Here is a 15,756-nt window from a genome sequence, read left to right as displayed (position 1 = left end):
CTCTATGCAGATCTTTTAAGATGCCAAATCTCCAAGTTGTGTCATACGCTTTCTCCATGTCAAAGAACACTGACACCAAGTGTTCACGTTTTAGGAGAGCATCCCGGATGGATGTTTCCAGTCTAATAAGATGGTCCAAAGTGGACCGGTTCCTTCGGAAGCCACACTGGATGTTGGAGAGAAGGTCATTTGATTCTAAGTACCATATTAAATGAGAATTAACCATTCTCTCCAGGATTTTGCGCAGACAGCTAGTCAGAGCAATAGGACGATAATTGGTAGTGACTTTTGGATCCTTTCCTGGCTTAGCAAAGGCAAGAACAATTGCCTTGCGCCAGGAATCTGGAAACTGCCCTTCAATAAAGATTCTGTTATATAGAAGGAGCAGACAATCCATAGATTTTTGGTGAAAGATGCTTAATCATTTCATAATGGATGCCATCTGGTCCAATAGCACTTGCTTTGGAAAGAGTGAAGGCTCTTTTCAGTTCCTGTATAGTAAATGCCTCGTTGTAGGAATAACGGCTCTTAGACTTAAAATGAAGTGCCTGTTTTTCGATTTTATTTTTCAGGACCAGGAACTCTGGGGAATACGATGATGTTGCAGAGATGTTAGAGAATGTTTCCCCAAGAGAATTGGCTATTGCAGTTGGATCTGCAATAGTGCATCCATTATAATCTAGGATTGAAGAAGGGTGGGATGTATATTTTCCCTTCATTTTCCAGATTTTATCCCAAACCAACTTAGTACTAGTGGACTGAGTAATTGATGAAGTAAAATTGATCCACGATTCCTTTTGACTCTGATGACGGATATAGCGTGCTTTGGCTCGTGCGCGTTTAAGGGCTATAAGATTGGTCGTGGTAGGATATCTGCGGAATATCCCCCACGCTTTGTTTTGAGCCTTTTTTGCTGCTGTGCATTGGGAATTCCACCAAGGTCTGGGAAATGGTGGAAACCGGACAGATGTTTTTGGAACAGCATTCGCAGCTGCTTGGACAATGATTTCTGCGATGTACGTTACTGCATCATTGACAGGCTCTTGACTGACTGTACTTAGGTCAAAATTTGCCTGATGTTGGAAGGCAGACCAGTCAGCCTGATCAATCTTCCACCGTGGTAACCTGAAAGGAAGACATGGGCTCCCACGGTGTAACAAGGTTATCACAGGGAAGTGATCACTTCCGTATGGGTTCTCATCCACTTCCCAAGTGAAAGAAGGGAGTAGAGAAGGGGAGCAGATAGAGAGATCAATGGCAGAAAAAGTACGGCTAGGCATGTGGAAGAAGGTGTTTGTTCCAGTATTTAGAAGGGAAAGGTCATTGTCATTTAGCATACGCTCTATGACTCGTCCCCTTCCATTGATGTTAGCACTACCCCACAGGGTGTTATGTCCATTAAAATCCCCGAGAAGTAAGAAAGGGGGAGGCAACTGCGTTACAAGATCATCAAGGTCTTCCTGGGAGATGTCAGTCCCAGGTGGCAAATAAATAGAACAGAAGGTTAATAAAAATCCCACTGTAAGGTGAATTGCAACAGCCTCTATGCTAGTTGTAATTAGCAAGAGCTGAACTGGGGTCTGGTTGTTCACAAGGATAGCCACTTCTCCGTGAGCAGGACCATCTGCAATTCTATCCCTACGAAAAATTGTAATGTTATGCATGGTGGGATCATCTTTTGCCTTTAGATAAGTCTCCTGCAAGCAAAAGCAAACTGGCTCGTGCTTTTGCAGGAGGGCCTTGATGTCATCAGTATTTCGCCGGAATCCACGGCAATTCCACTGTAGGAATTTAGCCATTATTTTGGCTTGGTGGGTCCATCAGGCGGCTTCCGAGGTGCTGAGGGCTTAATTTTGTCAGTCTTGGATTTATCTTTTTTTGGGAAGAATGGACGCTGTCCCGTGTTCATTTCTTCCTCCGCAAAGAGTTCCAAGACTGATTCATCCGGTACCTCCTTGTGCTCGACATCCATTGTTTCTGTTATTACTGTTGGCTCTTTACCACTTGGTTTTGGTAGTGGTGGAGCACTAGGAGGTACGGATATAGGAGTGGCAGCTGACTGCGTTTTTTTGGTGTGCTTTTGTGACCTCAATAAATAGCGTGCAATCGGAGTGAATGACTCTCTTGGTGGTACGGTCATCTCAGTTTGCGTACCGATAGTGCACTTCGCAAAAACCTTCTGGGCATATGAAGGCTTCCCGCTATTTATTGGTTGCATGCGTTTTCTAGCCTCTGGGTAGGAGATATTCAGCTCTGTTTTTAGTTTTTGGATCTCTTTTTCATCCTTCCACTGCTGGCATGCTCTGGAGTAGGCAGGATGCTCTCCTTGGCAATTTATACAGATCGGTTTGGAAGCTGAACATTCCTTGCTCTCGTGATCTTTCGAACCACATCGAGCACAGGCAGGGTTACCACAACAAGCCGTTTGTGAGTGGCCGTATATTTGGCATTTAAAAAACCTCAGTGGGTTTGGGATGTAAAGCCTCACTGAGCAGTTTAAGTAGCCTGCCTTGATGGAAATGGAGGCCGTGGGGTGTTAAATGTTATACTGAGAACTCGGGTAGGGCAAGATTCCCATCTCTTGACATTCTCTTGACAGCCGTCACTCCTTGGTCTTTTAGTTCAGAGCAGATCTCTTCTTCAGAGACATGAAGAAGATCCCACTCTGAAATGACACCTCGTGAAGAGTTCAAAGTTTTGGGGGCTGTTACACTGATCGGTATTCCCCCTATGGATGTCGCATTCAGGATTCTTTCTGCTTTCTTTGTACTTGAAGCTTCGATTAACAGATCACCAGAACGCAGCCGTTTTACGGATTTTGGTGATCCTGCCAACCCTTCTAATCCTTTCTGGATAAAGAAGGGTGACATCTTCCCAACTGACTGCTCTCCGGTAGAATGGAGAATGAGGAAAAGCGGTATTATAGATGGTGTTTTATCCTCAGTTCTGGCTCTTTTTGCAGAATTGCTCTCACTCTCATCTGATCGATTAGGTAGGGGCCTTGTTGGGGCCCAGAAGAAATTGGATTTAAATTACTCATAAGAGTAAAGAGAAAGTGTCTGATGCCTAAGTACCTCACCCACCACAGAGCCTACGAGGGGACGCCCACTCGTGAACTAGCAGGTACTGCGTACACAAATGGGATGCTGAGTTCGCTTAGGAGCACCATAACCACGTTACCAATAAGTCTTTATCCCGTCCCAGGACCAAAGGGAGGGAGACTTATTGGAACGCAGTTGACCCTAGCAGTAAAAAACCACCCGCCGATTGATCCCAGTCGGGCCGGGCCGGGACCTCCGGTCTCGTCAAAGCAGGGGCCAAAGTGGTGTATTAAGGCTGGGCCCCTCAACCACCAGGATCCCCGTTTCCGAAATCCACGGGTCGCAGCGCACGGCTGCACACGCCGGATTCCACAGATGTAACCCTGGAACCAAGGTATGGGCGTTAGATCCCAGTGATGCTAATCTGGAAAACCAAGAGCATCACTTGGAGGTCCCCTCACCATGTACAAGTGCCCACGTCGAGGGGCCTTAAGCCAGAGACGATCGAAAAGAGGTGATTCCAAATTACCAAGTTTCTGACAGGGAATATCGGAACAGACTTATGCACAAGTACCACCTTTGAGGCGAAAGGAATCATACAGCGAATAATTTGGGCAACTGAGATGAGCAGTGGTTGAATCAACTGATAACTGAGATTCTGTTAGTAAAAGTACATGGGGTTTGGCAGACTGAAAGTGGAAATGGACATCACTGAGATTAGAACTGAGACCACGTATATTTGTGAAATGAACTAGGAAGTGTTTAGGAGGTTTAGATCTTTTCACAGATAAGTTTTCTCTATTAGTTTGACAGTTCATGGTGTATTCAGAATTCAGTGTATTCAGTAGTATTCAGAATTCAGCGTATTCAGTAGTATTCAGTGAATTCAGAATTAACAATCCCAAGAATAAATGTATGTAAAACTGTAATAAATGCTTTCACTTATCCTTTTTACAGATTGATTTTATCATGTACAGAATGGAAGTTATGAAAATTTGAAACTACACAAGGACTTTATAATGACCCTGTATTAGTATTAGACAGATAGTGCAAGGAAGCCCAAGGCATCAAAAATAAATAAATAAATAAATAAAATAAAAATAATAATAAATAAATAATACAGTGGACCCCAACATCTAACAGTAATTCGTTCCCCAAAACACATTGTATGTTGAAAATATTGTAAGTTGAAACCAATAATACATTGATTTCCTGTAATCCATTCCAAACTCTTGACAGGTGACCCGAACAACACATAAAAATAGGTATTTCTTATATGTTATAAGAAATACCTATTTTTACTTTGAAAATTAGTGTTTTATAAAATATATTTAATAAATAGCCATAAAACATCTTAAAACAAAAAAACAAACAATAAATTAGCATTTACCTTAGACTTGAATTGCAGAGCTGATGAAATCAAAGGCAGCATAGTGGTGGTGGGTCAGGCGTCAGGTGTCTTTTGCTGCTACTGGCAAAGGAACTGTCCAAAGTGGACTGTTTTTGACAACTTTTTGAAAGCTTCCTGAAGTAAGAAATGACTTCGCCTTCCATTTTGCACATCGTGAATTCAGTGTTTTCAATGTTGGGGTGTTTTTTTTTTTACCACTTCTCTTAAATGCTTTCAACAAGAAATGACAGTCTTCAACTCTTCAGCTGACACTTTTTGCATGTGTTCTTCTACCTCTCCAGTATCACTCTCTGCAATTTTCTCTAACTCTGACATGCCCATGAGCATCAATAAGGTCCTCCACATCCTCTTCGTCAACCTCCAGACCCACTAATTTACCAAGCGTGACAATATCATTTGTCAAAGCAGCACCATCTTCCAATCCGTCAATGTTATGGGATGTTAAGGCCTGATAATTAAATGCCTGATATTTTTCCAAGCTGAATTTAAGCACCTGGTGGAAACATCATTCCAAGAATTTACAATCAGCCTCACACAGTCCAGGATGTTGAACTTAAACCTCCAAAAATCGTTGAGAGTTTTTTTTTTTTTTTTTTTTGGTAGTTGTTAGTGCATCGGCTTCTGTGGCCATAATGCACCTCCCGAGGTTTTTGCAGTACTTTGATCCAAGCCCGAGTCGGGATTCGAACCCACGACCTTTGGGTTGCCAGGCAGGTACTTTACCCACTCGGCTAGCCTGGTCGGCTCATTGAGAGTGAGAGCATTTTTATTAGAGGTTGCTGCAAAGCAACTTGCAAACATTTTCTTGGTGTAGATTTTCTTGAAGTTTGCTATCACTTGCTGGTCCATTGGTTAAAGAAGAGGAGTGGTGTGGGGTGGCAAAAATTTGCCTTGAAGAACAAAGTCAAAATATGCCTCAAGAGATGAACAAGGTTGGGATCACGGCCTGGGACATTATCCAGCAGGAGCAGTGCCTTCACAGCAGGGCTATTTTTCTCAAGATAACTCTTCACTGAAGGACAGAAAACTTCAAGCTCCCATTCATTGAAGACATATCCTGTAACACAGGCCTTCTTGTTACTGTGCCAAAACACTTCCAGCATACCTTTGTTGACCTTTTGTTGTTTAAATACTCTGGGGGCATTTAAACAACAAATACACAAGCAAAGGCTTCAGCTTGAAATCTCCAGTGGCATTGGCACCCAACAAGAGAGTAAGCCTATCTTTCATAGGCTCACTCTCCCTCATCACTAAGGATGAGGTCCAGGTAAACTGATCTCATCCTTAGTGATGTATGTTCTCCTGGGCATTTGCTTCCAGAAGAGGATGGTTTTGTCAATGTTAAAAACCTGTGGGGGGAAGATAACCCTCCTGATCAACAAACTCTTGTAATTCAATTTTAAAGGCCTCAGCTGCTTTTTTATCAGCACTGGATGCCTCTCTATGTCTCTCAATACTTTTGATATTTGTCCTTTTTTTTGAAGTGCTCGAACCAGCCTCTGCTAGCTTTAAAGTCCTCAAAGCGAAGCACACAACACTCCCACTGGTTGATGGAACTTTAAGTTTCAGATCGTCATAGACCTGCTCAGCACGTTTGCAGATAAATTGTCTAGGCACTGCGTCATCCTTCATCTGTTTTTCCCTAATCCATATCAACAAAAGCCTTTCCATTTCCACAATAAAGTCTCTTCCGTTATGTATCGATGTGGAATCATCACTAACTTTAACACTCTTTAGAATATCCTTTTGTTTAAGTATTGTAGAAATAGTCGATGGAGGAAAATCACACTCACATATTAATGCACTAATTTTACTCCATGTTTTTTTTTATTATTTCTTGCTTCACTTTAATAGAAATTTTATTCTTAACTTGTGCATTAGGAGACATCATTATTTAATTTTAATTTATTTAATTAATAAATTCAACCATAAGCACAATTAAATTATTGTAATTACGTATGATTAACAAAAACACACTGCTTACATGCTGAACAAGCGCATCAAACAGAACAAAGAAACTTTCGAAAGTACTGTAACACATGGGAATGTTTATTGAACCATAACAAATATGCTAATTGGTTGAGAACACTCGTACGAGTGATGTTCTGCACATGGTGCATCTGAAAATTTCCACCCATGTATCGTTCCAGCTATATCACTGCAAATATCATTGGTTCTTAAAATAAAAGATCGTATGGAGGTATATTGGTTCCTGAGAATATTGGATGTCGATGTCATCGTAAGTCGAGGCCCCACTGTAAAATAAATTACCTATTTGACTTCCTCCTCACGTTGGTACAGATCCAGCTGACATTTCAATTTCTCCGAGCTGTCAGCCTCAACCACCCACAAATGAATTATGAAATTCACTCATTGGCAATCCATACCAATAAAAAAAAATGGTTTGAATAAAATTTCTCATCTCAATTTTAAGGTAATTTCATTAATCCTAGGAATTTTACTATCCCTTCATTAAAATGTGTCTAATTCCTTATATAGGGGGTGGCCCTGCAAACTAGTGGTTTTATTTTGCAATATCAATTGAAAAAATTGATATAACATTGTGAAAACACTAGTATTTAATAGTATAAATAATTCAATTTTAGTTCTTAAGGTAACTATACTCTTGTTTTGCTATACAGCTTTCTAATTTATGCCGAAAATTTTCACAACGCAACAATTTTCATCAATCGCTTGGATTATTGGATTTCCTGTCGAATTTCTCTTTTAATTCAGCAATATTTGATGGGCAGTGTTAAAAAATCTCTCTCTCAGATGTCTCTCCACAAGAAAACATCATTTGAACGAGGCTGGGGACATTGGGAGACATGCAATGTCACTAAATCTTGAAACAATGTGATTGGGAAAAATGTTATCCAAACTTCTATAGAAGCATGGAAAGTGTGGGCTGTTGTGCCACCTTGTCAGAAATAAACACTGTTTTGATCTATTCCTAGGCAAAGTTCAATTTGTATAAATGAATGTACTGTCTTGCTTTCACAATTAAAATTTCATCATCCTCCTCAAAATAATAAGGCTTTGTGGTTCTGGATTTTGCAACGCCTGTACCACACCTCGCTGTAACCTTAAATACTGTGCAACTGTTTTTAATGTATTTTCTCCAGGATTTTTTTTTGAGACCAAATAAATAGTGGGAATATTTGAAGAAAAGAGTATTTTGTGGTGCTTTTCAAATAGTTAAATTATAACAGAAGATTCCACAAGAAATCAGAGTAACTGATGAAAACTGGTTGCACTATATCATGGAAAATTGTCAGCAGAAATTAAAAAACTGAGTAACAAAACAAAGGATCACACTTACCGAACTTAGTTTCTAAAAACTAAAACTGCTTTATTAATACTGTTGAATAAAGCAAAAAGACTTCCTTTATAAAAGGGTTATTGGAACAAATTAGTATTAGCATTAGTAAAGGCATATGATGCAAGAAAGATAGCTTATACAGCATCAGCCAAAAAAAAAAAAAAAAAAATATTCCCACTTCACCTGTCCATTCACTCCAAAAGTTTGTCTAGTTCTGCCTTGAATTTATTTAAGCAGTTAACTTTCACAAGAGATGAAAGCTTGTTCCAACAATCAACCACCCGCTGGCTAAAGGCAAATTACGCACATCTATTCTACAACTGTCTTTCCTCAATTTGAATTTATGCCCGCCTCAGGTTGTAATCTGAGCAAGAGGAAGAATCCAATCAGCACTGATGTTTGCTCAAACCATTCAAGGCCTTATACACCTCAATCAGATCACTTTGCAGGTGCTCAGTCTCCAGATACTGCAATTAGCAGAACTTAAGCCTTTCTTGGTAACAGAAACCTTGTTCCACCTACCAATCTCATTTTCCTCCTTTGTACTCGTTCCAGCAGTTCTATATCCTTCCTAAAATGAGGTCTCAAGACCTCAAGGTTTGGTCTGACCATTGCAGTATACAAGGGGAAAATCACCTCCTCATCCCTGCTAGCAAAATTCCTGTATATCATTGACAAGACCCATGAGCTACTTTTGCAGCCTGTTTTCACTGCTCAGAAAACTTCATATCTGACTACACAATTTACCCCCAGGTCCTTTTCATTCTCCACTTCACTGAGTGTAGTACAGCACAGTTGGTACATTACTCTGGGGTTACTGCTGCCCATATGCAGTACTTTGCATTTGTCAATGCTAAACTTCAGTTGCCACCTCTCAGCCCATTTGCTCAACTTTTCTAGATCCTGTGATTTATCCATCCCTTTATCAACAACTTCTCCTTAATGAATGTTGTTTGGTTTGGTTTTTTTTTTTTTTTTTTTAGGAGCATTAGCAACTAAGGCCATATTGCTCCGGAATATGCGGTGGTCATTCCTTGACCTTTCCGCATCCTCCATATTTGGTGGTGACGGGCTCGAACCCCGGTCTAATCAAGAAGCGTGTGGTACGCACTGCTGCTCCTTCCCACCTGGCTACGGAGGCGCATGAATGTTGTACTGCTTTAATTTGTACAGTAGTCTTCCATGTGCAACAGTATCAAAAGCTTTCCTAAAACCCAACTATATGATATCAAAATTATTTTTTGCATCTATTTCCTTTGTGCACACATCATAGTATCCAATAAAATTGGTCAAACCAATCTTCCCCTTAAGAAACCCATGATGTGTCTGAACTATAACTACAGTCTTGTCTAGAAGATCCTGCAGTGCTTCTTTAACCAGTGACCCCATTATTTTCCCCAGAACAGAAGTTAAACTAACAGGACTGTAATAACTCGTGTCATCCTTTGATCCTCCTTTGTGAATTGGAGATGCAATGTGGGGAAATAATGTGCATGGTAATATAAATCCATAGCCTTCATATTTTATTAATGGCACTATTTGTTGGCAGAAATATACAATATTTAATAGTGAAGTTTCTAACAATTTTAAGATATCTGTTCTACATTACATAGATTGTACCAGCCGTAACTGTTTAGGGAATATTTTTAATTCTGAACATTTACAAATAGGCTAGTTAACAGCAATTTTTTTTTCTCTCCCTCAAATTAGTTCATTTATTAAGATTTCTAACTTCACAGTACAGTTCTGCACAGTTTTTGGATCCCACTTTGTATCATGCAGATAAGTGCTGGTAGCATTGGATCTGGAGATTATTTTTAGTCCCAGGTTCCTTATTTGCCGATTTGATACAATTTTTTTGTTTTTATCTAATTTTATTTTTCTGTCCAGTTCATTTTACTGCTACATTCAATATATCTTTTCAGTTTCCTTGAAGAGGATACTATTTGGTTACTGTCTTTGTGTTATCACATTCAGATTTCCACATTTTAGTTGACATCACAAGGATGATGTTTTGTGGTACATACTTCTATTGTGGAACTATATTCTCTCTTTCCATGTTCAGATATTCTCCCACATAACAGCTTTGTGATTTAGGTTATCATAGCATAGTACCATGTATGATAACCCAAATCATAGATCCTGCCATGGGTGGTATTTAAGGGTTAGTGACATGTATCCTTCCTTTCTTTTCGATGAGATGAAATCCTGACAGACATTTTTTTTTTTTTTTTTTTTTCAAATTTATGGAGAACTGAGACTAAGTTTGCTATTTTTGTTCAGATTTGGCATGTGGTTCCAAATTTTACACTGATAAAGTGTTTATATGTGGCAGAAACTAATAGAATGTTCTACGAACCTGCTGAGCCAAAGCTGTCACAGCAGATATATAATGTCACTTCATAGGTGCTTTTCAAGGTCTTCCATAATAAGAAACCCAGTGTAGAGTAAATATTAAGGTACCTAAATTAATAGATATTAATAAATTTCTTTACTTTACAATTTTCCTTAAATTAGCATTAGCATTAGCACACCTCCGTTCGTTTGAAATACCTGTCCAGCTGAGCTTTAAATTTATTTAGGCTATCAACTTCCACAACAAGGGATGGAAGTCTGTTCCACCAACCAACTACCCGCTGGCTAAAGGCAAATTTAAGCACATCTATCCTACATCTGTTCTTCCTCAATTTGAATTTATGCCCTCTCAGGTGATTATTCTGAGCAAGAGGCAGTATCCCATCAGCATTGAGCATGCTCAAACCATTCAAGGCTTTGTACACCTCTATCAGATCACCTCGCCAGTGCCTAGTCTCCAGACACTGTAATTTACAAAACTTAAGCCTTTCTTCATAAGAGCAACCCTTCATTCCGTTCATTAACCTTGTAGCCCTTCTCTGTACTCGTTCCAACAGCTCTACATCCTTCTTGAAATGAGGACTCCAGATTTGTATACAGTACTCAAGGTGTGGCCTAACCATTGCCTTATGCAAGGGAATAATCACCTCCCTATCCTTGCTACAAAAATTCCTACATATCATTGATAAGACACCATGAACTATTCTTGCAGCCCGTCTGCACGGCTCAGAGAACTTCATATCTACCTGCACAATTACCCCCAGGTCCTTTTCATTCTCTACCACTGTCAGTGTAGTACCACAGAGTTGATACGTTGCTCTGGGGTTGCTGTTTCCCATATGTGGTACTTTACATTTGTCAAGGTTAAACTTCATTTGCCACCTCTCAGCCCATCTGCTAAACCTTTCCAGATCCTGTTGCAGCAGCATAGTGTCAGTAGCGTCCTTAACAACCCTGCCAACCTTTGTATCATCTGCAAACTTGGGCATTAAGCTTGATATACCATCATCAATATTATTTATAAATACAGAAAACAACAATGGACCCAACACTGAACCCTGAGGGACTCCACTAATAACATTAGTCCACGATGAGCAGTGTCCATTAATTACCACTCTCCGTCTTCTGCCACTCAACCATCCCTTTATCCATAGCAACAATTTGCCACCAATGCCACACTGCTTCAATTTGAGCAGCAGTCTTCCATGTGCAACAGTATCAAAAGCCTTTCTAAGATCCAAATATATAATATCAAAGTTATTCCCTGCATCCAATTCTTTTGTGACTACATGATAGTATCCAATCAAATAGGTCAGGCGAGGCCTTCCCTTAACAAAACCATACTGTGTCTGAGATATAACTAAATTCTTGTCAAGATGATCCTGCAGTGCCTCTTTAACCAGTGCTTCCATTAATTTTCCTGGAACAGAAGTGAAACTCACAGGTCTATAATTACTTGTGTCAGCCTTCAATCCTCCTTTGTGAATTGGGGGTACATTTGCACATCTCCAGTGTCTGTGGGTACCCTGAGTCCAAGGAAGCTCTCATAATTAGGGCTAATGGATTGCTTACTTCCTTTGCTGCCTCCTTCAATATAACTGGATAGATCCCATCCACCCCAGGTACCTTTCTTGTATTTATCTTCAACAATTTCTCCTCCACTTTACTCTCACTTATTTCAATGTCACATAGCTCACTGCCAGTGTTTATTCATCTATGGCATTCTCCTTCCTGAATAACTCCTCATGTGTGAATGTAGATGCAAAATATTGATTTAGTTTGTTAGCTACCTGAGCAGGAGCATGAATAGTTGAACCATCAATATCTAGTGGACCAATCTGATTCATCCCCTTCTTTCTAGAGTTTACATAAATAAAGAACTCCTTGCTCTTTTTCTTTGCATCCCTTGCCAAAGATTTTTCGTAATCTGCCTTCGCCTGCCTAACCTCCTTTGTAACTTGGTTACATATCAACTTATATCTATCATAGGCTTCTGTGTCACATGTTAATTTATATGTATCCCATGCATTTTTCTTCTCTGCCATATGTCTCATTAGTTCATCTGATATCCATTTAGGCCTGAACCTTGAACAATATTTCTTAGTTGGTATGTAAAGCCTAGTAGCTTCCAAGATTTCTTTGAATGCTTCCCATTTTGAATTTGCTGTTGGCAACATCATCAGTTGGTCCCACTGTATAGAATTTAAATACTGTCTCAGTCCATCGTAGTCGCCTTTACGAAAGCAATAACCCTTCCCTTTACCCCTAATGGTAGTTACCTCTTTGAGTAAATCCCACTTCAGCACACTGTGATCACTGCCACCTAGTGGTTCATTTATCTGCAGATTCTTAATGCATGAAGAATCACTACTGATAATCAAATCAAGAGTATTAATCCCTCTAGTTGCCTCCCGAACATGCTGATTTAGAAAACAATCATCCAATAAATCCACAAAAGCCTTGCTAGTGTGTGAGTGACCAATCCACAAATTCCAGTCAATATCTGGGAAATTAAAATCCCCCATTATAAGACTTTCTGATTTACTGGCCCACTCTATTTCCCTGTAAAGTTTTTTATTATATTCATCAGAGACATTAGGCCTAAAGTACACTCCTACTCTCAATTTTGATCTCCCAATGCTTATGTCACACCAAATGGACTCGACACTGCACTGTGCAGCGATGTCGACTGGCTTCACTTCCTTGGATTTTATGTGTTTCTTAACTAATAGCATAACCCTTCCTCCCTTCCGATCCTGTCTATCCTTTCTATAGATGTTGTACTCCCCAAATTCCAGTTCTGCATTACTTATATCTGTGTGACACCACGTCTCTGATATCCCAACAATATCTGCCTTTGATGCTTTGAGCAATACCTCAAATTCATCAAATTTATTTACTAAACTCCTAGCATTGGTGTACACGCAAGTATACATGCACCTGTTCTTTTTCTTAGCTACCCTAACACAATCCATGTGTTTACTTGTACCGCTGACTCCCAGCAGTCTCTGAAATACTCTGAATCTTGTTTTCCAGGCTCATTCTAATAGAAGTAGTGCAAGAATCACTTTCACTTCTGCAAGTGGCTACTGTTAATCTATTAATCCTTGTGTCACCCCCCCAATCTAGCAGTTTTCCGACCCACCTAACACTGCCTCGACAGCATCAGCAAACATTCTTGCACCCTTTCTATTTAAGTGTATCCCATCCCTGTAGAAGCAGTCTCTCCTGTTAACATGTACAGACCAGGCTGAAAAAAATTTTAACCCTTGAGCCTTGCACAATCTTTCCAGGGCCAAATTGATCGACAGGGCTCTCATCATATACTCCCTCCTATCGTGTTTGGGCAGAATTGCAGACAATTTCAAATTCAACCCTAATTCACGGCTTTTTTTCAACAGTGACCTGTACTTGTTAAGTAATTCCGCCATTCTCCTGCTCTTAATATCATTAGTGCCAACGTGTACAACTATATCGCCTTTTGTGCCCCTAAAAGATGATATCCGCTCTACAACGTCATCAACCTTTACCCCTGGCAGACATACCCTGGTCCTGTTCCACCTATCCTTTTTACAAAGCATGTTTCCCGTTTCCCTGACAATAGAGTCACCAACAACTACTAGTTCCTTTGGGACCAGCGCATTCTGCCTTGGGGGCTGCCGCTGTGTTGCGTGATGCCCAAGTGCAAATTCTGGCGTTGGTGTGGGCAGCTGAGAGCTTGATGGGCCCTCACTTTTAATCCTTCAAGGGCATCCACCCTGTCCTTCAAAGTCTCATATAGGACCATAACAACACTGAGTTGTCGCCTGATTTCCTTACATCCTTGCATCGCGCACATACAAAGACATCCCCCATGGCAATATCATGTCCCTTACCTGACTGCTCCACAAACATCAAGCAAATAGTGCATTTTAAAAGGCTGTGATTCAGAGGGCAACTGCCCCCCTCAGTTCTCCCCTGAGCCACCACACTCCCATTAGCTTCAGCCTTTTGCTTTGCTCCTCTGGTCTGAGTCATGATTTCGATTTAATTTCAATAAAATTTCAATTTCAGTACAAAACTAAAACCCTAAACTTGTATCCCAACACAGTTATAACGCTATATTTATGTTTCAGTATCGAGTGTTATCTATGGAATCCCTTTATATAACTTCCGTATCAAGTTAAGTATTAATTATTTATTTTTGCTAATTATTTATGTTACATAATCTAAGTCATTATATGTATATAGTTAAAAGTACAATTTAATTGACAATGAAGTTCAACAAGATTAATAGATTTACTGATTAATTGACAATATTATATTATGTACTATACTTTACTAAGCTTATGCTATCTAGTTCGAGATATTTTTTATCGCGTAACAATGGCGGCAATTTATGAACGGTAAATCTACGGACACTTAAGTATCGATTAACTTCCAAATCTCGCTGTCTCAATTCAGAATAAACTAAGGAACCTGACTAGCTACTTACAGAAAATAATTTGATATAACAATCGGTTAATAAATCAGCTAAATATGGTCAAAAAAAAAAACCTCTCGCTCAACGGAGTTGCAAATTGTAACACGTGGATTTGATACCCTTACCGATACTAAGTAATACTACAAAATCTCTATCTAAGTTAAACTTTAAACTAAGTATTGTAACTAGGAATATAAAGCTACTCTATAAAATAAGTTAATATACCAATTTAAGCTAATAAAACAGAAAATAAATCAGAAAAAAACTTCTGTTCCAGGAGCGGCAATAAGCTACGTCCGCACAGGCTACCCTCGTTGGTGCAGAGAGAAAACTAACATTTTTTAAATCTTGCACAAATATGAGAAAGTAATTAAAAATAATTACCTTATTTTGAGCTCTTTTTCTGGTAATACCAATTCCAGTGCTTGCAAAAAATGAGGAACTAAAACCATAACTCCATCTAAGTCCTGTCTTAATAAATCACAAGAGTTCATCAGGATGCTTGATAATATTTGACCTCGAGAATTCTGAAAAACAAAGTAAGACAGTAATTAGGCAACAATATATTAATGTTTGAAATTTGAAATTTTTACATTTCAAATTTCAAACTCTGCCCCATACTGGAGTTCAAGTGCACTTTGATTATAGAAATACTTTTCTTATAGATTCTAGTATCTTTAATTATAAAATTTTTTAACATTTATCTACACTTAATTTTAAGGATTTTATATGTACTGTATTTATTTATATTTTGCAAACAAACTATTTTTTATATTCTGCTGTTTAGTTGTTTGATTTGCTTATAATGGTATGAAAAGTTGTATTTACTAACACTTTTTAGATAAAGTAAATCTTAACACAGATTACTAATTCTTTATTTTGCATGTATTCTAATTTCTCTTGCTAAGGGTCCAAAATCCAGAAAGCCTCTGGTTCCAAGCTTTCTGGATAAAGGGTCTGGTACTGTAGTTAAACTTAACCAATACATATTCAAGGATTTCTTAGGTCAGGGGGAGGAAATCTGAGGACTGCATGCCCCTCTGCCAATCGAAGTAAAATTTCACGTAGACTGTGGACAGTTCCCAATCACTTAAAATAAAAAAAATATTTTTAAGTGATTGGAAAAAAAATAATAATAAAAAAATTTTTCCCCTTTACAATTTGT

The 15,756-nt window shown here is 39.1% G+C and overlaps 1 protein-coding gene across 1 annotated transcript in view; it reads right to left on the bottom strand.

Annotated features, from left to right (window-relative positions):
• Window positions 1-15,756, bottom strand: part of LOC150088630 (ral GTPase-activating protein subunit beta) — a 522,786-nt gene that overhangs the window by 385,880 nt on the left and 121,150 nt on the right. Inside the window, exon 10 of the mRNA XM_090369596.1 lies at window positions 14,976-15,118. Within this exon, the coding sequence (XP_090225722.1) occupies window positions 14,976-15,118 (143 nt within the window). The remainder of the gene's footprint in view (window positions 1-14,975; window positions 15,119-15,756) is intronic.

Source organism: Mastigoproctus giganteus, chromosome 3 (assembly GCF_048544385.1).
Source record: "Mastigoproctus giganteus isolate SK-2022 chromosome 3, ASM4854438v1, whole genome shotgun sequence".
NCBI classification, from domain to species: Eukaryota; Metazoa; Arthropoda; class Arachnida; order Uropygi; family Thelyphonidae; genus Mastigoproctus; species Mastigoproctus giganteus.
The sequence above is the reverse complement of the archived record's forward strand: the minus strand, read 5'-3'. Positions and strand labels throughout refer to the sequence as shown.